The sequence below is a fragment of the Antedon bifida genome, chromosome 5, assembly GCF_963402885.1.
Source record: "Antedon bifida chromosome 5, ecAntBifi1.1, whole genome shotgun sequence".
NCBI classification, from domain to species: Eukaryota; Metazoa; Echinodermata; class Crinoidea; order Comatulida; family Antedonidae; genus Antedon; species Antedon bifida.
The window spans coordinates 917062-943478 of NC_136230.1; the positions used below are offsets into that span (position 1 = coordinate 917062).

The 26417-nt window shown below is 33.4% G+C and overlaps 3 protein-coding genes across 6 annotated transcripts; all 3 read right to left on the reverse strand.

Annotated features, from left to right (window-relative positions):
* Positions 1-403: 403 nt before the first annotated feature.
* Positions 404-8420, reverse strand: LOC144841870 (intraflagellar transport protein 81 homolog). The gene is made up of 14 exons (XM_078698138.1): positions 8294-8420; positions 7777-7943; positions 7568-7662; positions 6871-7051; positions 6265-6420; positions 5730-5840; positions 5399-5483; positions 4892-5055; positions 4393-4635; positions 3019-3168; positions 2706-2834; positions 2169-2345; positions 1508-1705; positions 404-1105 (listed from the first exon to the last, which is right to left on the reverse strand). The coding sequence occupies exons 2-14, from the start codon at positions 7918-7920 to the stop codon at positions 920-922; spliced, it is 2019 nt and encodes a 672-aa protein (XP_078554264.1). The 5' UTR covers positions 7921-7943; positions 8294-8420; the 3' UTR covers positions 404-919.
* A 495-nt stretch (positions 8421-8915) lies between these two features.
* On the reverse strand, positions 8916-12730 carry LOC144842266 (uncharacterized). Of its 3 annotated transcripts, none has more exons than XM_078698687.1 (3): positions 12704-12730; positions 10441-10554; positions 8916-10131 (listed from the first exon to the last, which is right to left on the reverse strand). In XM_078698687.1, exons 1-3 carry the CDS (start codon positions 12713-12715, stop codon positions 9469-9471), a joined length of 789 nt encoding a protein of 262 aa, XP_078554813.1. In that variant the 5' UTR covers positions 12716-12730; the 3' UTR covers positions 8916-9468. The 3 variants fall into 3 exon arrangements, with proteins under 3 accessions (XP_078554813.1, XP_078554814.1, XP_078554815.1); XM_078698688.1 differs by lacking the exon at positions 12704-12730 and adding an exon at positions 10939-11081; XM_078698689.1 differs by lacking the exon at positions 12704-12730 and adding an exon at positions 10939-11030 and having other exon boundaries at positions 10441-10550.
* Positions 12731-16991: 4261 nt separating this feature from the next.
* LOC144841905 (phospholipid scramblase 1-like) lies at positions 16992-26303 on the reverse strand. Of its 2 annotated transcripts, none has more exons than XM_078698198.1 (8): positions 26188-26303; positions 25627-25664; positions 24485-24733; positions 21313-21390; positions 20664-20793; positions 19561-19735; positions 19147-19308; positions 16992-18662 (listed from the first exon to the last, which is right to left on the reverse strand). In XM_078698198.1, exons 2-8 carry the CDS (start codon positions 25634-25636, stop codon positions 18600-18602), a joined length of 867 nt encoding a protein of 288 aa, XP_078554324.1. In that variant the 5' UTR covers positions 25637-25664; positions 26188-26303; the 3' UTR covers positions 16992-18599. The 2 variants fall into 2 exon arrangements, with proteins under 2 accessions (XP_078554324.1, XP_078554323.1); XM_078698197.1 differs by having other exon boundaries at positions 24485-24763; positions 26188-26276.
* Positions 26304-26417: the final 114 nt, after the last annotated feature.

Below are 26417 nucleotides of genomic sequence, written 5' to 3' on the forward strand. Positions count from 1 at the left end.
CTATGCACACGTTTGTTGTCTATTGCAGTTATATTTTTCAATAAAAAAAGATATAAAACGTGAGGTTCGTGTATTTTGTACTATACTACAGTACTGAAACACTCACATACATTACTCATACAATACAACAAACAACTGAAAAGAAATTGAATCAACTACGAAACAACAATGTTGCTGGAAAGCAAGAATTATTCATTTAATCGAATTATGCAACAATTTACAGTGGGCATCATTAAATAAGTTTATAAATGAATAATCTTCTTAGGAGAAGAGGGAAGAGGCTGCTGACCAAAAGATATTTCACTAAAAACTCTGTCTTATGTGATAAATAAATGTGATGTGCCCATATATGGACATGATGATGTCACATCACTACCATATTTGGGTACATCAAGTTTCATCAAGTGTAAACAGAGCTTTAGTCTTACTTCCACAATCAAACTTTCATTCATAGCTATAGCGTCTATATTTTGTAATCTATTATGTACAATTACTTTCTGTTGAAAAGAACCAAATATATATATTTCAAATGTCAGTATTGCAACCCAGATATAAGTACATAAAGGAATGCTGAAGTAAGTACCTCAAAACATATACAATTTAATGATGATAGAAGAACAAAGAAGAAGAGGTTTGTAACATGTGGCATGAGTACATTATAATGACATCACCTGTCAAAGTTCAAATCTAAGTATGTACTTAAAAATGTCCTACAATTGGTTCATATCTACTCAGGAAATAAAAATTCACGAAATTTCCAACATATCTTGTAGAATTCTAATAAATAAATCAAGTCTATCCTCATTCCTCCACTCATTAGAGAATGAGTATGCTTGTCGATTGCTCATTAAAGAAAAAGTCTATACTCTTACTCCCCTATTCCTCTAGAGAATGAGTAAGTACTCCTGTCGGTCACCCATTAAAGCACAAGTCTGTCCTCTTGATCGTCTCTAATCATCGTTGCCGAGTCTCCTTTTTGTTTTCCTTTATTCAGATAACAACGTGTCTTGCACTCCATTAGCACTTGGAAATCTTTCCACATTTTGATTTGTTTCATACTCGGCCCGTAGTTCTCCTTGATTGCCTTTTGCTTTTCACGTAAACTCTTTATAAATAATATCAAAATAATTATTCATTTTCAATTCTATTTATCATTTGCATAATATTGTTGCAATATAAATAAATCAATCACTCAGAAAACTAGTATTAGTATGATACCAAAAGAAACACTAAAAGTACTTGGTTGTAGGTCTGTTGTCTTAAGCTCTGTCTACTCTACACTATCAAAACTAGTTTGACAGAAAAAGTGTGATGTGCCCAAATATGGTAGTGATATGACATCATCATGTCCATCCATTTTTTGTCACATAAATTGATAGTGTAGACAGATCTTTATGAAGTAGAGTTTAAGCAAGTTTAAACCATTTTAAATAAGAGATGTAGAGATGGTATATGGTATAGTGGAACTAGGTCAAATAAAATAATAACTCAAACAGTAAAAAGTTACCTTGCCAAGGTTCTCTTGTTCTTGTATTTTTTTTGAGTAAAGTTCTCTGTAAGATTTCTTCTTGTCTTGCGGGTTGACGTACGACTTCACTTCATCTTCAACTCGTTTCTGTTGCAGCAGTAAGATGTTACGCATACAGTTTAAATAGTGGAATCTACTTTCCTCCTGAGAACATTCCTCTCGAAATGCCTTCACATCCTACAGATGACAAATAAAATTAGTTGACTGTAGTAGTAATGAGTAGGTACTAATAGACGTATAAGTAGCCCCCACCAGCATGTCAGGCAATTACCACTGCCACCCTTACCTCGTTATTGGGAGAGTTGACTGTATAGTAATGATTATGTCCAAAGCTGTATACAAATTGGATTGTATCAGAACAATTCAAGCCTTTTTGAAAAGTTGGGTTTTGGGAGAGGTTCTGGTTTTTAGAGAGGCAATTGGTTTTGGAAAACTTAATAGTGGTAACATTTATGATCATGTATATTATGTACTTGGAAAATTCATCTGAACAAGGTTACCGATGCAAGTAGCCGAAACGTAGCAAAATAGTATGTCTATTTTATGGTTTACCAAATGGAAAAATAAAAATACTAACTGTATATCATGATTAAATTCTTTTCATTATGAAAAGATTAAAAACAGAAGAATGGTGTTGTACCTGTTCTAACTTAGAGCAGTTGCTGTCCAAGCCAGCCGCCAGGTTATCATAAGAACTCTTCTTCTCTGTGTGTGCTATTTGTATCTCTTGATGTTTCTGTCGCATTGGTCTCAGCTCTTTGATGACTGGTGCCAAAGCAGACTTCTTAGATGCGATCTTGGAATTCAGACGATGAACCTAAAACGAACATTTGATTTTGTTTTGATATATTTAGGCAAATTGCCAAGGATAACCATAAGAGAATTCATTCACTATCCTTCTTAGGAGGAACACAACTTAAAACAGGAATTATTCAAATACTTCTATAAATTCCTTTCTTCCAAGAATGGACAGAAAATTGGACAAACTGATCAAAGAAGCTGTTGAAGCCACTAATAGTGATCAACGTAAGGAGATCATCATCTACAAAAAGTCACTCTCCCTCGGCATAGACTTCCTAGTGAGTATTTAAGGGCAACAAATACAAAAAATACCAACAAATTTGTATGTTATCAATGAATGTGAACAATAGTAAATGTGTGTTGTTTGTTTACTCACCATATCTGATATATCCTCTAATGTCCGTCCTTTCATATCGTCCAGCTCACTTTTCATTGTCGACACTTTTTCTAGTTCTTCCTGGGTGTCATGGTAACCAGAGATTCCTTTCTTTGCTTCAAGTTCAGACTGAAATAAAATAATTTTAATATTAATTTTAATAATTTTTTTTCATAAATCAACCTTATGCCGGACAAAAATAGTAAATTTGTCATAAGACAATCCTGGAACAAGGGCAGGATTTGGACTTATTACCCTAGATTGATAAGCAAGAATGTTCACCACTGAGCTACAGTGTTGTATTGAAACTTACAAGATTCCGTTGGATGGCGTTATCCTTCTGTTTCAAGATATCTTCTGTTCTTGACAGAATGCCAAGTTCCGAGCGGAGTTCTGCCAAGATTTGCCGCTTCTTCTTATACATCGTACTCATACCTCGTAGTTTAGTGACATATCTTTTGAACTGAAAGATACAAATATTAATAGTAAAACACCATGATATCTAGGACTTTAAAATGATAATATACAGATATAATGATATAATGATGTGTAAACAAAATACAAAAAAAAGATTGACTTCCTACTTCATCCCCTTTTAACCCTTCTCCTTGAAATCCGGTATTATATAGCACTTATATGATGTTATAATGTCCAAATATGGTGTTATATTCCTCTAATATGGTGTTATATTACATAGCCTATGTAAATACGTGAACGTGATTGGTTGAAACTGCGTCACATGACTACCGCTGCGAGGATCGTAAATCGTATATATCCTCGAGAACGATGATATTGACCGATTAATTTTCGCGTAATTATCGTGTCCCCTGTCATTAATCATATACATTCTCGAGTTCGATGATATTGACTGTGTAATTTTCGTGTGGCAACACTCGCGTTTGCCGATAAATAAACAAAAGTCATTTACTGGATCTTGAACCTGGGTGGAATTGTCACTCCATCGCAAGACAACGCTTCTACCGCTGCACCACGCAGCTTGCTTGAAGAAATTAATCATCTAAACTATTTAAACTATGCATACATAGCGCCCTCATTTGTTATTAGTCCTCCCTAAATGTGATGAAACACCGTTTGTGATTGGTCAATACTCACGGTAGTAACCTAGTAACTAGTACGCGCTGAACATCCGGTGATTCGGCTCCTCGAAGAGAAGACGATGAATTGTTTATTCGGCCTACCTGATTATAATATTATTATTAATAGGCTTATTGATAGAAATTCTTCTGTTAATTTAAACGACCTAGGCCTAAGTGAATATTTTATTGCCAAGGAATCATTAATTAGTAATTATCTGTATATTATTCTTCGCAAGGTAAGGTGTCTAGGCAGGAGGCTTGTTTACATACAATACAAATACTATAGAATAGGAGGCCTAGCCTAGCTTCACCCAACCCAGCAGACTTGTTCTTGGCTATATAATATAACAGATATCGCCTTTTATATCGGTAAAATATAAGATTTAACATCCCCTCGGGATGATATTATGTTCTCGGGGAATTATATATCCCTCAGCTGCCGCTTCGGGATATATATATTCCCTCGAACATAATATCATTCCCTTGGGGATGTCAAATCTTATATTTCACCTCTAAGCAGGCAATATCTGTATAATATCGCCCTAATATGGAAATATAATGATACGTAAACAAAAAGGTTGACTGCTTACTTCATCCCCTTTTAACACTTCTTCTCCTTGCAATCCTTTCACTGTTTCTCGCTTCTCATTTATCTCTTGTCGCAACGACATAACCTCATCCTTCGCATCTTTCAAGCTCTCAGCAGCGCCCTCTTTCTTGCGTGCAATGATTGATGCTTGCTGCCGAAACAGTGACACTTTGTCGTCCAAGGGATCATTCCTCATCATCCGCTTTTCAATTAGCCCATTGATTTCCGAGTTCAAATCTTTAATCTATCAAGAAAGTAAATCAAATTTAATGTTTAAAGATCTGTCAACACTATCAAACTAGTTTTACAAAAAAAGTATGATATGTCCAAATATGGTAGTGATATGACATCATCATGTCCATATATGGGCACCACTTTTGTTGTCACATAAAGTTTGATAGTGTAGACAGAGCTTTAGATCTTATAATGATACGCATGAATAATGCGTGTCAATACTTAAATATCCAAAATTGTTAAATAATATTAAAAAGAATTCTCACCTGTCCATACAGATCATCCAGGTCAGCCTGACCCATTGCAGGTTCATGTACGACCTTCTCCAGGTCCCTACAAGCTTTCCTCTTATTCTCAATCTCCTTTGGTAGTTTATCTTGACATAAATAAGCATTTACTTTGTTTTCTTCATCAAGCTTTTGAATAAGACCTGAAATAAGAAATAATCAAATAATCAGTTCAATTTAAGATACACCAATCAAATCACAAGTGTACCATATTATAAAAATATCCCAAAAGTCTGGTTTTCTGTAAATTCTGGTTTTTAGAATAAATCTTTAACTGTAGGAAAGAATTTGGGACCTTATGAATCGTTAAGATAATTTGGATTCTAGGTTTTATTTATTTTAATAAATCATGTCACAATTATTTTACTACAATACTGCATTTCAAATAGCAAAGTTTAAAGAATATAAACAGACAGACTTAAAGAGAGACTTACTATGGATTTTAAAAACATTTAAGTGATTTATAAATATTATTATATTGATTACCTTCTGGGGTTGAGCCAACTGTTGCTTGTTTTAAATCTCTCAGTTGTTGTTGAATCCGTTTGTATCGTTGTTCAGATTGGTGAAGCTAGAAGAGGTTAAAACAGTACTAGTGAGTACAACTCAAATACCTGGATGATGTCTTATATCTTAGTCAAATTGGAACTAATAAATGAAGTGCAAACTACAGCCAGTTGTTAATTACATTACTACAGTACTATTACTAAATCAAGGCAATCTTTTTTTAGATTAAAATATAATATTACACAGTTATATACTAATACAAATTGCTTACTTACTTACTCTAAAATATATAATACAATATAAACCTTACCTGATTTCTCTGCTCTAGCTTCTGTTGGCCTTGCTCTGCCTGCTTCTCTTGTTCAAGCCGAAAGCTTCTTGCAATCTCAATATTCTTCTCATAATTTGGTATGGTATCAATCTAAAATAATTTTACAGATATGATAATTAAACAATTGTATTTAATACCATCCAATAAAGTTCTATTTACTTGAAAGATTTACCTTAATCATAACATTGTACAATACAATCATATAACTTTTTTGATTTTGATATGTATTTCATAGCAAGTTTAGCTTAGAGCTATTACTTTGAATATGTTTTTGTATTTACAATATACTGCAATAAATAAATATAATATAATATAAGTATTTTTTCTTTCATTTTTTTAAAAAGACAAATTTTAAGACGAGTACAGTTCAAAAGAACTACGACACAATACAACTATTACAATTATCATCATATAAAACAAGTCAAATTGAATATAAAAACATCTCTATTTCATAAACAATAAATTTAACTGTAGGCCATATTATTTAGAAAAATAAATAAATTAAGATTTTAACCTTTTTCTTGAGTCTTTCAATTCTCTTTGTTAGTTGTTCCTTCTCTTCATCCATGTGTGAGATGTCCTTCTTGATGTCAGATGTGGAATAGTTGGATTTCTTCAACTCTTCAGCTTCTTTATGAAGTACTTTAAACTGGGCCATCATATCATCATACTATACCAAAATAGATAGATAACATATTAGTCTATATTTACACAGCAGACTATAAAGTCAACTCTCCCAATACCAGATACCTTTAGGCTGGCCCAATATGTCCAGTTTTCCCAAAAGTCTGGTATTTGGAATGTGTTTTAATGGTAAAAATACATTTGGTCCTAAAGAAAAGTCTGGTTTTGTGGGATTTTTCTGATTTTCAGAGATTCTGGTATTGAGAGAGTAGACTGTACTTTAATACAGTAATGCTCTGTCTACACTATCAAACTAGTTTGACAACAAAAGTGTGATGTGCCCAAATATGGTAGTGATATGCTTAAATATGGTAGTGATGTGCTTAAATATGGTAGTCATATGACATCATCATGTCCATATATGGGCACATCACACATTTTTGTCAAACTAGTTTGAGAGCTTAAGAACGTGTCTAGTGAATCTTGTCAAGTGTACCTGTGCCATAGCATCTGCTACATTACTATCTGACATGACATCAGGAGGGCATTCAATCTTCACCAGATATCTTGCTAAGTACGCTCGCTTCTTTACTTCAGGCATCTTCTGGAAAAGCCACACTAATATTTCATAGACAACTGGTTTGTTGGCTGTCACCAGTCCTTGTCGAAAGGCTTGCCTGTCAAAAGAAATACTGTGTTTACTCATCAGTTTAAGCCAATATGCATACAGTGTGTATTTAATTTTGCTTTAAGCTCTGTCTACACTATCAAACTTTATGTGACAACAAAATGTGATGTGCCCATATATGGACATGATGATGTCATATCACTACCATATTTGGGCATATCACTGCCATATTTGGGTATATCACTACCATATTTGGGTACACCTTTTTGACGAACTAGTTTGATAGTGTAGACGGAGTTTTAAGCATAGAGTAGTTTACAGTTATTGGCTTTGTAGTTCTAAATTGCTAAATTGCTTCTTTGTAGCAGGCTCTTAAGTTTAAGTATGTTTTTGCAGTGTTGGAATAAAAAAAAACTAAGAAAGTGTAATTCTTATCAAGTTATTTAAACTGCATTGCCATAACTGATTATCTATCAAGAGTTACAGATCACATATCAGTAGATGTTTTATTTTTATAATTTTTGTCTAAATATAGAGTATTTTTTGAGTACAGGAATATACATACACTTCTTGAGATGGTTTGTAACGCAGATATTTCAGTTCCGTCATGACCCTCACGGCCGTTTGATCAGCTCCTTCCTCTCGTATATCCATCTTATTCTGGAAAAAAATAATTGTGTAATTTTCAAATGACTATTAACATTTATACCCCCTCATAGGAAAATTAAATAGAGGGTTCATGAGCATTATTATTATTCTGTGTGACAGTATTACCTGTGGACTGATCTCTGCAAGAACATCATTAAGAACTTGAAGCAGCTGGATGGGTGTAAGTGAATCAAAGCTAATCAAGTTGTAGCTACGGCTGTACGGAGGCTGGTTCAGCTGCTCCACAATGTACTTGAGTGATTCGTTCATGGTTTATTAATTACACTGCACGTCTAATGGATAAAAACATAAACAAAAATTACATCAATTAAGAAAATAAAAATAACAAAATCTAAGGTAAAGGACGATGGTGTGGAATGGTGTGAGTAAATAAATAATTAGATAGTGGTATGGCTAAGCTAGGCCAATTTATATATAATAACAAATAAAACATGCTTCTAGGGGGCCTAACCTATTTCTGCCACAACCCACTATTAATTAATACTACTGGGCTGCATGATGCTGACTTGTTGGGCTAGCCTAGGCCTACCTACAATACAAGGCCTAGCCTAGCTGTGACCCAGTTTATAATGCAATTTACACGATCTATGTTTTAATATTAATGTATAGGTATGTGACTTACCCAACAATTTCAATTTTATTTGTTTTTTATAGCGTAAAAGTATGTTTAATTCAACACAATCTCTACCGCTTTACGTTTCCATGCAAGGAATTTGTGTTGTCCGGAACATAGTTGAGTAGCCGTTTTGGTGTTCTGGGAATGTTATCTCCTTCTTTTTCCGATATGTATGGAACGCGGAAAGCGTTTTTATTGCATTTTTGTATAGTATATGTACTGTAGCACGCCAATGTCTTTTCAGAACTTGAACTGATATTTGGAAGGAAGCTAAACTTTGAAACACAACTAGTACAATTATAACTATCATATAGTTTCCTTCAGTTATTTATTCCAAGTCTGTGTGATTCCTTACTAGCAATATTGATTTTCTTTTTTAGTAAAAATGGTTTTAATATTTTATTTTCTTGTATGGTTTTCACCAAACTATATACTGTAGTATAACAACAATCTTTCATATAGTAAAACATAACAGTTGTAAGCATATTTACATTATAATTGATTTAAACATGACAACACACAATTGTAGCTTTTGTAGCTTGGTGGTTTTACCCTTGCCTACAAATCTTCTGGGTTCAAATTTGACACAAAAACTCAATCAATTGCAAAAATATCATAGCAGAAAGAATCAATTACTAATGTATACTTTTAATAACTGTGTATCAAACCTTGTTTACTACAACTTTTTCACATTTATTGAACCAACAAAAATAAAGATTGATTAATATCGCTAGTACCTGTAGTACACAAAGGAGGCAACAATATAAAATAAATAGCATATTTGTATTTGTTTTCTTAAAAATAGAGCATATATACAATAAAATCAATAAAAAAACTGATTCTCCGATAACAAGTTAGAACACAATGATGTCATAAATCAGTGATTTTAAATGAATTAATTAAATACAGGATTTAAACTTGATTATACAGTAGAATATAAACATTAACTTTTAATGGAAAAGTTCTAAAATAATCAACAGTTTTGTTTGTTTTTGCTTTTCCCAAAGTGCTTCCAATTAAAATTTTTGTACACCTTGGAGAGAGAGTGAGTGTGTATATTCTCTTTATGTACACCTTGGGGAGAGAGTGAGTGTGTATATTTTCTTTTTGTACACATTGATGAGAGAGTGAGTGTGTATATTTTCTTTTTGTACACATTGATGAGAGAGTATTCTTTCATTCTAAGCTGGATCTCCCTCTGGTTTGGCATCACTTTCCGATTCAAACTTTTTAAAAAGTGTGCTAATGTCATTCTTTCTTTTCCTCCGCAGTCGTCGACATCCTTCGTCGATCGAAATAATGCAATGTTTCCAAATAAACGACTGATCAATGAACGGAATCTTATAGTACTCAATTACAAGATCTTTCACGATCCGTATCCGCACTGGATCTAGTTTCTCTCGTCCTTGCTTTCCGTTCACGTTACTGTTACGCATTTCATCCTTTGTGAATAACTTGCGCACCAACCCCAACGCAAAGTTTCTCGGTGACGTTGCCCATCTGTGTACCTCGGCAACCGTATCCGGTGACAACACCACAACTTGTTTCTCTTCTTCCTCGGCAACAACGTTGGTACCCACAAAAACATTTTCTTCTTTTTGTTCACACTGCTTGTTTTGTTCCAGTAACAGGTCCAGCTTGGCGTCTAATAGAGCCAGTTTTAAATTAATGTCTGTATTGAACCGTTCTAATCTGGCATCAAAATGAGCAAAGTAAGAACGAATTCTTCTATCCAATTCATCTTCTTCTGTATTTGTTAAACTCAAGGAGTCGGAATGCAATCTGTTATTCATTGGTGGATTAATGTCATGTGACGATTCACCTCCGGCAAGCAATTTTTGTGTCTACAAATTGATTTAAAAGAAAAATACTGTAATTGACTGAATTGCTAAACTTAAAAATATTAAACTAATTTATTAGTGTTAATGACAAATTGCACAAAATAGGTTAAATCTTGGAAATATCTCATCTGTAACCTTACCCAGGTAGACCAGATGAAGAAGTCTGAAGACTACTTAGTGTAACACCAATTAACTAACTAATGATCTAATATGATCAGCTATTTAAGTTAACTGGCACTTCTTTTTTTGGCAAAACGTTGACACAGTGTCAACCAGGATCTACAGTTGCAGTTCTATGACAGTACTACTTACTACTACCTCTTCTTCAACATTTTCCATTTTCATATTTGTCACTATTGTCTGCAATGATTCTTTTTCACTTGTGTGTTCTCCATTCATCATCATCAATAATTTAATACGATCTGTCTGTAAAAAAAAACATTGATTTACTGCATTTTCAAAAAGGCGACGATAATATTGTTAGCAAGTAGGCCGTAGAAGTAGGCGCCTATAATAAAACTACTGTAGCATCATAAATAAGCCCATAATAATACTTTGATAGATGATGGGCTCACTGGCTCACTCAGCTAGGCCTGGACCTGACCCTTGCCTCGGTGCGGTAGGGCCTAGGCCTACCAGCCTATCTAGCCTACTAGACTACTAGGCCTAGCTAGTCCTACTACTAGAACACACAGACTGACTAGCTAAGAGGGCTAGCCTTACTAGCTAGCCTTAATTAACTAGAGAAATGAGCCGACAACAAGAAGAATCACTGGTTTCTTGAATTGCAACAGTTGTCACTTTTGTTACCTCTGACTATAGAATTTAAGTTAGGCCTTCCCTAGCCTAGCTACCAGTTTTCCATTATTTTCATTTTCAATAATTTCACACACGAATCCTCGACCCGACCCCTCGCGCGATCCTCGAGGTGAACATGCGCCACCTACTACCAGTGTAACAGAGGTATATTCAGAGCATCATTCTGGCGACTGGAGTATCCTCTACTTTTCTACGAAGCGCCATTTATGCCTTTATTAACTTCAATAATAGAAATTGTACTACGGTAACTGCTCAAGTGGACCCAATTTAGCACCAGGGTAGCACAGTGATATAAAATAGAAATAAAGTCACTAAAATTTAATATCTTTTCGTATGTTAATACACTGTGCTCAAGTGGACACAATTTTGCGCCAGTGGAGCACAGTGATATAAAATAGAAATAAAGTCATTTAAGTTTCAATATCTTTTCGTATGTTTTAATACACTGTGCTCAAGTGGACCCAATTTGGCGCCAGTGGAGCACAGTGATATAAAATAGACATAAAGTAATTTAAGTTTCAATATCTTTTCGTATGTTAATACACTGTGCTCAAGTGGACACAATTTGGCGCCAGTGGAGCACAGTGATATAAAATAGAAATAAAGTCATTTAAGTTTCAAAATCTTTTCGTATGTTAATACACTGTGCTCAAGTGGACCCAATTTGGCGCCAATGGAGCACAGTGATGTAAAATAGAAATAAAGTAATTTAAGTTTCAATATCTTTTCGTATGTTAAAACACTGTGCTCAAGTGGACCTAATTTGAAGTCACTTAAGTTTAAATATCTTTTCGTATGTTAAAACACTGTGCTCAAGTGGACCTAATTTGAAGTCACTTAAGTTTAAATATCTTTTCGTATGTTAATACACTGTGCTCAAGTGGACCTAATTTGAAGTCACTTAAGTTTAAATATCTTTTCGTATGTTAATACACTGTGCTCAAGTGGACCTAATTTGAAGTCACTTAAGTTTAAATATCTTTTCGTATGTTAATACACTGTGCTCAAGTGGACACAATTTGGTACCAGTGGAGCACAGTGACTAGAAATAAGTTATTGAATGTTAATATCTTTTCGTATGTTAAACTGTGCTCCAGTGGACTCAATTAAGTTTCAATATATTTTCGTATGTTAATACACTGTGCTCCAGTGGATCCAATTTGGCGCCAGTGGTGGAGCACAGCGAAATAGCCACATACAAAAACATCGAGAACTAGAATTTAATTCGTCACTTTGACGAATTTTAGGTGATAATTATTATAATTTTACTGATATTTAATTTTTTAAAAACATGCACGTATGTTAAATATTACTGCAAAATATTGATTTGTGCAATCCTGTGACCTGATATTATGCTTATGGTTCTAGCTGATTGGTGCCTATTATGTGTCATAGAATATATGCTCATACTCTACAGTGTACTGTATAATTATATACAGTGTAACATAGGTGAAATTACGGGAACCACATCATGTTTGAATTTTGAAAAATACTTCTGAAAATACTTCAAAAATATTTCAAACTTCCAGGTATATATGTTAAATATCGGTACTCTATAAAAATTAGTTTCAAGCCATATCAGTTATTTTAATAACTTGCGTTTGTGTCTAAGATAAATACTTATTTAGTGTCCCCGGAGAGTGCACCTATTCATGGAAATATGAAATTAAATATTAAGTCTCCAGTACTAGCCCACCATGGTTGTGGCAGAGCTAATAATAATGAAAATAGAGCCCAGAATTGCACTTATACTTACTATACTATACATAATCACCTATGATAATTATGGTAATGTTAAAATTTCAACTATCCAGATGCGATTTCAAAATTGTAGGTGTGGTTTTCTACTTTAAAACTCGACTTCGTATAAGGCCTAGTCCGGCGACGGAATTAGTCTACTTCGAAATTGGTCTAGAAATCGGCATCTTTGGAAATGTTCTATATTTGATTTTATTTCACTCTCCATTTACCCCATACAAAAACCATCGGAGACAAACTATCTGTTTAAAACATGTTTATTCTGGGGACGGTGCGGCTATACACACCAACTACCGTAAAAGTTTATTCATAACATTTTACAATGCAATATCTTGCATGAATCGGACATTTTCGCTACCAATGTAGCAACATTAACAAAATCAAAATTTAACAGTGTGGCGTGTTGACCGCGAATGACTAACAATAGCATCTTTCCAACTACACCTGCACAACCATTGCATAACAACGCACGGCATACCAAACCGTTTCGTACACCTGCGATGAAAATAAAATTGAGGGCGGCAAACATAAAATTTACGAGATCGAATACAGGTTGAAAAAAAAAAGATGTTAAATGTGCTCTCCCAGCCTCAGCACTAAGGCCCTGCCACAGCCTTTTGGGGTCGTTTCCAGCACATCACCAGAAGCATTGATGTTGTCGCCTCATGATGTGTGGTGGAAAGGGGGACGTATAATTCTGTGAACCCCAAACACAGTGGCCGCATGCCTTTAACTCTATTCCACCGACCAGCGTGGGAATCGAACCCACGACATACGTGTTGTTAACACGACGCTCAGGCGACTGAGCTAACTGATCATTTTGGTTGTAACAAGATTAATATGATAGTTATGACGTACTGATTAATTACGTAATACACGTATAAATAGACTATTATCAGCTATTCAGTCATGTACTACTTTGTGGCCTAACGGGTAATGCTCAGCTTTAGGTGCTCTCAGCTCTAGTAGATTGGGTTCGAACCACTACGAATATTTTTTTTTTGAAATAAAAAAAAAATAAATAAAAAATAAATAAATAAATAAAATAATGAATATTGTTTTTCTTTTATTTTAAAAGAGAGATATTTTGAGGGTTGTAAATGTCAGGCCTAACACAAGTGGACCTTTTTTTAAATCAGAAACAAAGTTGCATGGCATTATATTTTCCATTAAATAGACTGCCATAAAACCTCGAAAAGAAGCCCATGTGCTCCTTCATATTTAGTACTCTTGGGTGGGCTTCTTTTCCACATGGAGTTCTTTTCGAGATTACTTTTGCAAACTAAAAGAGGGGAGCTGATAGGTTCCCGGCCGGAAAATGTTTTATTTACATGATTTGAACAATCTTCTAATGTAAAGATTAACAACATCAAAATTTAACAGTGTGGCGTGTTGACCGCGAATGACTAACATACCATCTTCCCCATAATACACCTGCACAAACTCATTTGCATAACAACGCACGGCATACCAAACTGTTTAAAATAAAGCTGCAAGGTTTCCGGAAATGACATCTTATTTTTTCAAACATGTATAGGAATCTTCAGTACCCCACCATGCTTGGGGCTGAGCAAAGATAATTTTGAAAAATTGAGCTGCATAGGTTCCCGCCCGAAAAAAATGGCACTTTACATGATTTTAAATTATATGAAACAAACTATATAAGACTCACCAGGGACACTAGAGCTTGTCATCGGAAAGTGCTCCTATAATTCATTAACATATGAAATTAAATATTAAGTTTTCAGTACTAGCCCACCATGGTAGGGGCAGAGCTAATAATGAAAATAGAGCCCAGAAGTGCACTTATACTTATAACTATACATAATCACCTATGATAATTATGATAATGTTAAAATTTCAACTATCCAGATGCGACTTCAAAATTTTAGGTGGGGTTTTCTACTTTAAAACTCGACTTCGTATATACCTAAGGCCTAGCCCGGCGGCGGAATTAGTTTAAGCTTCGAAATTGGTCTAAAAATCGGCATCTTTGCAAATGTTCTATATTTGATCTTATTTAACTCTCCATTATCCCCATACAAAAACCATCGAAGACAAACTATCTGTTTAAAACATGTTTATTCTGGGGATGGTTGCGGCCATACACAGCAACTACCATCAAAGTTTATTCATAACATTTTACAATAGAATATCTGCATGAATCGGACATTTTCGCTACCAATGTAGCAACATTGATTAACAAAATTAAAATTTAACAGTGTGGCGTGTTGACCGCGAATGACTAACAATACCATCTTTCCCACTACACCTGCACAACCATTGCATAACAACGCACGGCATACCAAACCGTTTCGTACACCTGCGATGAAAATATAAATTCAATTTCTTTTAAAATTGAGGGCGGCAAACCTAAAATTTACGGGATCGAATACGGGTTGAAAAAAAAAAATTAAATAAAAAAAAAGATGTTAAATGTGCTCTCCCTGCCTCAGCACTAAGGCCCTGCCACAGCCTTTTGGGGTCGTTTCCAGCACATCACCAGATGCATTGATGTTGTCGCCTCATGATGTGTGGTGGAAAGGGGGACGTATAATTCTGTGAACCCCAAACACAGTGGCCGCATGCCTTTAACTCTATTCCACCGACCAGCGTGGGAATCGAACCCACGACATACGTGTTGTTAACACGACGCTCAGGCGACTGAGCTAACTGATCATTTTGGTTGTAACAAGATTAATATGATAGTTATGACGTACTGATTAATTACGTAATACACGTATAAATAGACTATTATCAGCTGTTCAGTCATGTACTACTTTGTGGCCTAACGGGTAATGCTCAGCTTTAGGTGCTCTCAGCTCTAGTAGATTGGGTTCGAACCACTACGGATATTTTTTTTTTTTTAAATAACAAAAAAAATAAAAAATAAATAAATAAATAAAATAATGAATATTGTTTTTCTTTTATTTTAAAAGAGAGATATTTTGAGGGTTGTAAATGTCAGGCCTAACACAAGTGGAAAATCAGAAACAAAGTTGCATGATAAAACCTCGAAAAAAAGCCCATGTGCTCCTTCATTTTTGGTACTCTTGGGTGGGCTTCTTTTCCAAATGAAGTTCTTTTCGAGATTACTTTTGCAAACTAAAAGAGGGGAGCTGATAGGTTCCCAGCCGGAAAATGTTTTATTTACATGATTTGAACAATCTTCTAATGTAAAGATTAACAACATCAAAATTTTAACTTTTTTACTCTGCTAAAGGAAACACAAAGCATATTAGGAGGACTGAGGACGATCAAAGCATATTGATCGAAACGTCGAGAAACTCAACAGTTCTTTTCAGAACATGGTGTACCGCAAACTTTATATCAACAAAGGATTTTTTGTTCTTAAAGTTATTAAAATTTAGTGACTTTATTTCTATTTTATACCACTGTGCTCCCCTGGTGGCAAATTGGGTTCAATTGAGCACAGTGTATGAACATACAAAATATATTAAAATGAAGTGACTGGACCAGTTACCGTAGTACTATATCTATTTCTGAAGTAAATAAAGGCATAAATGGCGCTACGTAGAGAAGTAGAGAATGCTCCATCGTCAGAATGACGCTCTGAATATACCTCTGTAACAGTAGTAAGATAAGTATGGAACGCCGAAAATCTCATCTCTTCTGTGGATCGAACATAGATGGCGCGCTCCATAGAAGTAGAGAATATTCCAGTTGCCAAAATGACGTTCTAAATATGCCTGGAATCTGCAGATTGCTATCTGTTTTTTTTTAAATTATGTAATAATATTATTATATTTTTTTTAAACTGGATAGAAACCATAATATAATAATTATTCATAACTGTGGCGTTATCATCATCATCTTTTATAGAGAGTAATCGTGAAAATAATATACAATTACTTGGATCATCTCTGACACTGTGGCGTTATCATCATCATCTTTTATAGAGAGTAATCGTGAAAATAATATACAATTACTTGGATCATCTCTGACACTGTGGCGTTATCATCATCATCTTTTATAGAGAGTAATCGTGAAAATAATATACAATTACTTGAATCATCTCTCACACTGTGGCGTTATCATCATCATCTTTTATAGAGAGTAATCGTGAAAATAATATACAATTTACTTGGATCATTTCTGACAATGCAATTCAAAGATTTTGGTCTTGCTTTAAATACAAAGATAACACATCTTATTAAATTTCTAGACAGATTTGTAAAACACAATGACAAGAAGAATTGTTATATGTATTGTATCAGGGTCTTGAATGCCAATATACACTAACAAATAATTCCTGAAACAAGAAGTGGTCATCTCAAAGAAATATTTTTAATTGTAGTAATTAAATGACATAGTAATAAACAAAATTTAAGTAAAAAACACATTTAAAATTGTATATTTTAATTTATAACATCAAGAAGGACACCGTACTCTTAAATACCTCATTCATGAAATTCAAGTATATTTTTCACAAATTGATTTCAGTTTCATTGGTATAATTCATTTAGTAATAGTGAAGTTAAGTAATAAAAATGCAGTCATAGAACTTACAGCTTTAAGACTGCGTACTAATGTTGAAGGTAACTTTACATTAATCATAAACTTTCAAGGTAGACGTCTTTTAAAAATGTACCAATAACAAATATGTATTAACTAGATGCAGCAGCGACACAAACAGACGTGAGATAAAATGAGGTATACAAGAAGTACAACCCTGGTATTACCATTCAACAGTTTTCTCTGTTTAGGGGTTGGTATAAGACTTTTTATTTTACTTCTAACTTCGATCCTTGAAATCATTTCATTTACTGTAAATTTCTTGTTATTTTTGGACTGCTTCAAACAAATGTGAATGAATAATAATAATAATAATAATAGAACTAAGACTGCCTATTCAGAGATGTAGCCACGAGAAATAAAGTGGTCCGGTTTTCGCAAGAAAGGGGAACTTCTCAAGTCACTGGGTTGTCAAAGGGTTGAAACCTTACCAACTGTACTGGTGGCTACGGCCCTGCTATTAATCACTTTTACTAATTAATCAACTTATTAGCTTAGATATTATTAGTTGTATTGACAAAATAAAATTTAAAACATCTTATCAAACGTTATTCATGTAAAGCTATAGTGTAAATATTGATTGCTGCCTCTAATGCTAAAAATATAGATAGAGATAAACTTGCTCATTGGCCAAACAGTGTTAAGCAACACACTCTTTCATAACGTTATGCTCGATAATAAAAAATGATAAATTGAATTTGTACAAACAATTTATCATTTTAAGACATTAAATTTAAGAAAAATAAATTCTTTTACATTTTTCAATTAGTCATATATCAAAGTCAATATTATGAAATAAGTTTTTAAAGCTAATTTGCATAAAGTAACTATATATATAATTATTAAAGTTCAAAACCTCAAGAAACACCACTTTACTAGTTTAAAAAGTATTACAGCAGAACCCAACAAAATGTCCCCTTAATAGGCGTGTCCCCTAAATAAGGGTGTCATCTAAATAAGGGTGTCATCTAAATAGGGGTGTCATCTAAATAGGGGTGTCATCTAAATAGGGGTGTCCCCTAAATAGGGGTTGGTCATGTTAAAACATATTGTTCCTCATTCAAAGGAACGTGTGCCCCACATGAGGGGCTCTACTGTATTGTATTACAAAATGAAAAAAAAAGAAAGCTAAAGACAAACAATTTCCAAGATGATTACATCTACCATTAGATTTGTCTCAGCTTAAGGCCCATTGTACTTAAGCAGTAACTGTACATATTAGATAAGAATACGCCTACAATGATATGCACATAATTAGCACATACTTAATTTGTCAAGACTCAACATTACAAAAGGTAAAATGTCCTGAATCATGGTGCACAGCATTCAGGAGAAGAATTCATTTTGTGATAATTTAATTAATAAAATCCTGTTTTGTTCTGGTCCTTTTGATTTCCAGATCTCTCAAAGAACATGAAATCCTACAAAGAATAAAAACAAATATGATTATGTTCTTTTGTTTTGAATGCCAATGACATTATACTCAAACATTATACAGTATTATTATTATTTTTGATTTAACCTTATTTATTTGACCCTAAACAGCATATGCTGACAACCAAGGGGCTAAGAGTTATGATAACTGTCTGTGTGTGACTGTGTGTATACTAGTACACCGGGGTAACCACCTACTTGGCTCGAAAGTACAAGGTTCTTTAAAGTGCACATGAGCTAGATGTGTAAACTGGACCTATGGTTTATAGCCCTTATCCGAGGAGACTTGTTCTACCACCAGAACCATGGAGCGAGTAAGGCTTGAACCCTTACTGATGTTATGCCTACGTAATTACGGTTCTACTGTCTTAACCGCTTGACCACTGACTCAATTATTGTGATTATTTATTTTAGAAAATTTATTCAAACAATATTATGAATTTATAAACTAAATATAAAAATATAACTTACAATAAGGAAGCAGGCACCCAACATTACGGCTTTGATGTTCACGTCCAAATCCATCGGGAATGAGATTCCAAAATTGTCAGCATCAGTGAAGGCTTCCTTGGCGAAACCAGTCCATTGCTTTGAAATTTTTCCAACTTTTGTGCTACCATCGGCAGACAAAACCTATAGAATAGAACAGCATCATTTATGATTACAACAAATCTGGAATTACAATTTGCTTTGGAGAACAATGGCTTACACTCTAAAGCTAGCTAGCTAACTTTAAAGCTCTGTCTACACTATCAAACTTTATGTGACAAAAACATGTGATGTCACATATCACTACCACATTAAGGCATGTCACTTTTTTTGTCAAAATAGTTTGATAGTGTAGACAGAGCTTAAAGTTAATAAAATAACATCTTTAAAACTTACATCGAACTCAACATCACCGCACATGTTCCATGTACACAGAGGGCCGCTTATCTTCAAGATGGTCTCCTCGTTGGCGTTCTCAATTGTGAATTGTGGGTAACAGACACTCCAAGATTGTTTTACGTAGCCAACAACAGTTCCTGGTGGTGCACATACTTCAAGTTTTTGAAGACAGCTAAAATAAACAAGATAATGTATTAATATAATATGGATAACTACCAGTATTATGTGGTAACAAACCTAGGCACTTTACAAGGTTTGATTGCAGAAAGGCTTGTAAGTATTATATTATTTAAGTAAATACAAAAATAGCTTTGAAAAAGATAAACAATTTGTAGTAAGTGCAAACTTTTCTATCCATTTTTATTAAGCTCTGTCTACACTATCAAACTAGTTTGACAAAACAAGTGTGATGTGCCCAAATAAGGTAGTGATATGCTTAAATATGGTAGTGATATGACATCATCACATCATCACATAAAGTTTGATACTGTAGACAAGGCAATAACAAATACTGTAGCTGCAAGCGGCCGTGGATATATGAGGAGAATCCTTCCTCTGTTTAAAAAAAATGAATAAAGTTTGACTGCAAATGGCTGTACAATGGCTTTAATATAGTACATTTGTTTGAGCTTTTTTATCGTAATTTATTGCAAAAAACAATAATTAAAATTCAGTAAACCAGGAGAAAATGTGAAAAACCGGAAGCACAAATGTAGACCGGAAAAAATATGTATACATTGCCACATATGTATTTACTGTAGTAATTGCAATTATCATGGGAAAGCTACTGTAAAAAGAATTGTGTATTAATATATGAAATAAAAAATAAAAGAATTGTATTGTTTTCAACAGATAGTAGATCAGAAAAACAGTTAATAATTAAACACTACAAAGCTAGATATTAATAAACCAAATCACTGATTTCAAGTGTCAAAGTTCAAAGGGCATACCCTAAATCTTCTGAAACACGGAGTCCATAACCTTATGCGAAAAAAAACAACATTTTATACTAAACTAAATATATTTAGTATAATATTAATTATAAACACTTTTTTTCGGAGCTAATTTTTCAATGAAAGTTCATAGGACACTGTACTTACCAAAAACACCAACACGATGTACAACGCAGAGGCCTGGATAGGTGCATTACCTCCTTAGTACCATTGTCCAAAATCTTCATATCAAACGGCCTAGCATTTCCACAGCAGTTACGGGTACAACAATCCGTATCTATTTAAATGACGTTATGAGAACATTAAACACAACAATTAAATTGTTTAGTAGTTGTTTAATTTTGCCATATTTTTCTTTGTGATCTTGCATGTGACAAGAAACATTGTTTTCTTCTAAAGCTCTGTCTACACTATCAAACTAGTTTGATGAAAAAAGTGTGATGTGCCCAAATATGGTAGTGATATACTTAAATATGGTAGTGATATAATATCATCATATCCATATATGGGCACATCACATTTTTTTGTCACATAAAGTTTGATAGTGTAGAGATACCCATACCCTTTAAAAATTTCTTAATTATTAATTTGTATGTGTTTATATTGCCATAATATTGAAATACAACATGTTCTTGAAATAAAAAATTGAAATGAAAGTTGTCTATAAATTATGAAAAAGTATGTAGAGAGAAATATTACAATGTTTTATACACATAAAACTGGTAAAATGTTTAAAGGAAAAAAATGATTGTGAGAGGTTTAGAAAGAGAGGGAAAAAAACATAAAAAATACATACCCTCGGCAGCAAAGTACACCTGCTGACCCAACGTATTCTTAATGACATACTTGTTGTTGGTTTCAAAGCTGGTGAAAGCTGGCAAGAAAAAAAACAAGTAACGTTTAAAGTTTTAAGATTTTCAATATGATTCTGAAAGCTGAAGAAAATTAATTATATAAAAAATAGAATGATATGATTGACAGTGGCATAATCTCAAAATAATTAATCAATACAAAACAATATAACAGCACAAAATAATAGAATATAATTAAAATTCTATGAGAATGATAAATTATACCACATATATAATAGGGTAACCCTACCATTAGGGAGATTTCGATTTGCAAAGGATTGTTGTTTGTAGGATGTTAAAATATTACAGCATGAGCATGTACAGTAAGTTGGGCCGTACTGAACCTACAGACGTTCGGCAGTTCCTAAGCCAAGGTCATGACCGACGACACAAGTCAATGCCGAGGTCACCGCAAATAGAAAGCCCCATAAGGTCAGGTCAAGATCATTTTGTTAAAATCGCAATGAAAGCGCCCCGGCTTCAGAATAAAAGCGGTGTTGTCAGACATCGCGTCAGCTGGTAAGCGACATCATTTCCTAGTAGATCTTAATCAAATTTCCTGCCCAGATAGGTTAGGATGTATCATACTGTACTTTAAAATATTACTAAAATTGTTTGATGTCTGGAGTTCACTGGTATGAATTGAAATTGATTTGAGTATTGACTGCTGAACATCTAGAGACTGATAAATGGCAACCTACAGTAAATAACCTTTGCCCTTAGAGATCACATTTACAGCACCTAATACTAGCATACTAGCAAAGGTCTTGTTCAATAAATACTTTATTTCCTGAAACAGAATAGTGAGAAAGTGCCTTACACAATGTTTTCCATGACAAAAAAATAAAGAAGCCATGAAATATTAGAAATATAAATAATGATGAATGATGAAGAGGAATATATTTATTCACAAGACTGATATACAGTACAGTACAACTCGTTCAATTAACATTTATCACAAGTTTGTGATATTACAAAAAATCCATCACCATTTTCATTTTCAGGTTCTGCAGCACTTTGAAGCGCCAAATAACTGTGTTATATTAACTGTACACAAATAAAAGACATTTTTTGGTGACGTGGAATTGAAGAAATCAACAAAACAAGATTAATTATTAAAGTCATAATTTATCCATTCAAATTAAAAATTAAATCATATTTTAGTGATTCAATTAAATCCCTTTTTATTATTCAAAAGAATTAAACAAATTGTAATCAAAAAATCTGCTTGGTATATCAATGATTAATGGAAGTGTACAAACTATGTAAATATTGTCTACCATTGTGTGTTATGATTATGTTTACTGAATAGATCTACTTGTAACCAAGTAACTATAAAGATAAGCTGATTTACATAACAGTTTAACATTAAGTAATGTTAAATATTATTCATTCTTATGATCACAAAATAAATTGGTTTGTGTACAAGTGTAACATACTCAAAAGTGGAGTGGAATATGATCATAAAATTATTATTATAAAGTACTAGGGGTAGAGAATAAATATAAAAACCCCTGTTGTAAATGTAACCTCACCCAATAGCAATGACAAAGATCGCGCTATGTAGATAGTTTTGTATTCAGGTCAACTATTAGGTGGAGTACTGTATACTGAACAAATATACACTTAATAATGTAAACATACAGTACACATAAGTTGATTTATGTAAAAGATAATCACATATATAAAAATAATATTACAGGTATTAATAATAAATACTTTATTTTAACATGGAAAAGCTTGTATCATCACCTCAATACAAAGACGTTCTTCATTATCATTGCTTTAGTCTTCATTATTCCATCACAAAACTAATACAAACAGGGACATTAAATTATTGACTTCATGCAATATTTGACAAGAAAATTGTATTTGCAGTTACCATGGACCTATAAATTAGACCTAATTTATATGTCAATGGTATCTAGTACAAAGAGATGCATCATTGGTCATTGTGAAATGGAATTGAGTAGCTGTTTTATTGCTGAATTATTACGAGAGAAAATTATAATCAATTTGTTGGTGGATCCTCTCAATCAAACTGTCATGTCTTGTAGCATCCTGTTTCCTAAATGATTGCTTTGTAAACAATTAATGTTATGTAACATTACTAGAGCATAGGTGTATATTAATATGAAAAGAAAATTCATATAATTAACACATTTTCGAGAAGACTCCTAAAATTATTTAATTGCAACTCCTGGTCAATAACTACCTTTAATTGCAACTCCTGGTCAATAACAACCTTGCAAGTTCATTCAATACAAACAATAATGTCAATAATCTATAAAGTATTACTTACATTCTAATCTAAAGTAGATAGCTGATGGCTATAATAAAGCTGAAATTATGGGGGTGTACCATGTGGTTTCAACAATTACGACAACTCCCTGGTTTGTGGTTAAGGAGGAACCAGGAAGTTAACAAGGTGCAAGACAGAGATATCCCAACAGAAGCTGCTCCACCAACTACTGTGTGCAAACATGCAGAGTGGAGGACCAAAATTTCTGATTTTACGTTCCCTGGATTTTAAGACTTTAAAATGATCATTAACTTCATCCCTTGTTGTAATACATCATATATTTATAATAGTCATATTAGTAATTTAATTAGACTCATGTCTACTTGCCTATCATTGTCCTGAAGACGGTTGTACAGTAGCACAATACAGGAGTAGTAAATACAATAATCTATTTCCTTTCTTTCTTTCTTTCTATTTCTTTCTTTCTATTTCTTTCTTTCCTATTTCCTTTATTAATCCTATGGTGTACCGCAAAACTAACTGTACATCATTAACAGTTTAATGTTTTGTCTATTTTGTAATTCATTAAAAGTTTGTACGTTAGCTAAAGGTACAAAATATTTGCGTATGAGGGTCCATTTTAAGGGGGTCAACCTGAATTTTAAGGATCCTATGTTTTGTGTACAGATAACTTTTGGTAAACTGTAGGTTTTATTGTGTACAGTACTACTGTATAATTCAATATTAATAAATCAAAACAAATTTGATAAAATTAACATCAAAAAGGTAAGCAACAAAACAAATAAACATCATCAGAACTTTAAAAAACAATTAATCATGTCTCCTAAATTAATAAACATTTGTTCAAGATTTACCTTCTAAGAGTTCAACTTGCTGGTGTACCAACAGTTGATCAATCTGGGTGAGATATTCCAGTCCAGGTGGACAGTTTGAAATCTGCTGTGGTACGGGCATCCATGTTGATGCCACCGTGCCTGGCGGTGCGGGGGGTTGTCCAGCACCCTGAGGCTGACCATAAGGATTAGGCTGCTGTCCTTCGGGTGGTGGGTAGGGTTGGTTGCCTTGAGGAGGGGGGTAAGGTTGGTTTACAGTTACTGGTTGTACTGGAGGATAAAATGGTTGTTGTCCATAGCCTATGGATGCAATTCATACAAATTATTGTCAATATTTACACAGTTGACAGTATTCATTGTATACTCTAGTGTTTACTTTAAATCCATAGCATTAAATTACAGACAATGTGTCACGGCTGAAATTCTCAAATTATTTCGTTTTCAAAAATCATTACAGTTCACTCTCTAAAAAACTTTTTTTATTGAGGTCCTAAATGTCCCAAATTCTTTGTTTAACATTAAAATATCTACAAAAATAGACATATTAGGTCAACTAAAGGGTGTCTGGTATTGGAGAGTGAACTGTGTACAGTTTACATTTTAAACTAAAATGTTAGAGTTGTACTTACCATGAAATGAATGTGAAGACATGGAATGAAAAAGAAACATTGTAAGGATGAGTAAAAGGTTTTTAATTATGAAATGGAAATAGTAAAATGAAAACTTCTTTGAGGTCAATCAGGTCATTTGTTGGATATCTTTTATATCAGCAACTATACTCCTTTTTAGTTAATGAGTTTCTATTACATTTTATTTCATACAAATGATAGAATTAAAAAACTCTTAACAACTACATTTTAAGGTATAGTAAGTGCTGGCTATAAAATCAATATCATTAAATTCAAATGCATTCACTGATGTGTTGTAATACTGTAGTAATACAGTACTCATTAAAATACTAATTCCAAGACAATCTAAAAACTGCTATTATAACAAAACATCAAGGTTATTAACTTAGTAATGAAATTAGAAACTTCCAAATGTTATTACTTTCTGGGTTTTGCCTTTTAATTATTTATATTTAAATTGTTATTTTGTTTACTTTGAAAGATAAGAAATAAATGTTATTATGAATGAATTTGAATAATGATAATAATACTCACCATCTGCCATTTTTCAATTTACTGTATGTTCAATATTTCTGTAATGAAAATTCAAAAACTTAAATAACAACTGGCAACGTAATTATGTAAAGTAATATTTTAATGTTAAAATTAATAATTTAATAATCATTATAATCATTAATATTATTTTATAAATAATAAACTATATTATTTATAAATGGTTTATTATTTATTAATAATTAAATAATGATTATTATATTAGTTATTACTTAATTCTTGTGCTGCTGCTACCTAGGCCTGCTACTACTAGGAGGCCTAGCCTAGTTAGGCTACCCTAATAAAGTAATATGTAACAAAGATAGGGCCTAGGCCGAGATGTAGTAGCTAGTTAATAGGGCAGGTGAGGTAGGAAGGGCCGGGGCCCTCTCTCTGTACTGTTGTACTGCTGTCTGTCTAGTAGTAAGTAGCTAATTAGTATTAAAGCTAGTCCCTAGCTCTCTCTAAATAACTGGTGTAACTTAGTTAGCCTAGGCTTAACCGGTATAAATAGTTTTAAAATGTACATAAGGTATAAAAAATCAATGAAATGCATTTACATACAGTTGAGAAAAGTGGTGTTTTATTGTCCAAAAACACTCTGTGACAGTTTAGATAACACCTACGCTCGTCTCGTCTCGTACACACAACGCCCAAAAAAACACACACGTCCAGGTCGTGTCCTTTCCGCATGGATGAGTTCACACTAACTGTACACTGGAATTACATCGTTTGTCTATGCACCCCCTGCTGATTATAGTTTTAGATTTTGTTATTTACAGAAATTAGACCAG

Coding starts and splice junctions, on each gene's coding strand:
- LOC144841870 (XM_078698138.1), bottom strand. CDS start 7,920: ATGAACGAATCACTCAAGTACATTGTGGAGCAGCTGAACCAGCCTCCG. Junction 6,421..6,870: donor TAGCAGATGCTATGGCACAG/GTACACTTGACA, acceptor ATTTTGGTATAG/TATGATGATATGATGGCCCA. Junction 4,636..4,891: donor TGGATGATCTGTATGGACAG/GTGAGAATTCTT, acceptor CTTTCTTGATAG/ATTAAAGATTTGAACTCGGA.
- LOC144842266 (XM_078698687.1), bottom strand. Junction 10,132..10,440: donor ATGTTGAAGAAGAGGTAGTA/GTAAGTAGTACT, acceptor ATCAATTTGTAG/ACACAAAAATTGCTTGCCGG.
- LOC144841905 (XM_078698197.1), bottom strand. Junction 20,794..21,312: donor GGTGTACTTTGCTGCCGAGG/GTATGTATTTTT, acceptor TCATTTAAATAG/ATACGGATTGTTGTACCCGT. Junction 18,663..19,146: donor TGGGTGCCTGCTTCCTTATT/GTAAGTTATATT, acceptor TATTCTTTGTAG/GATTTCATGTTCTTTGAGAG.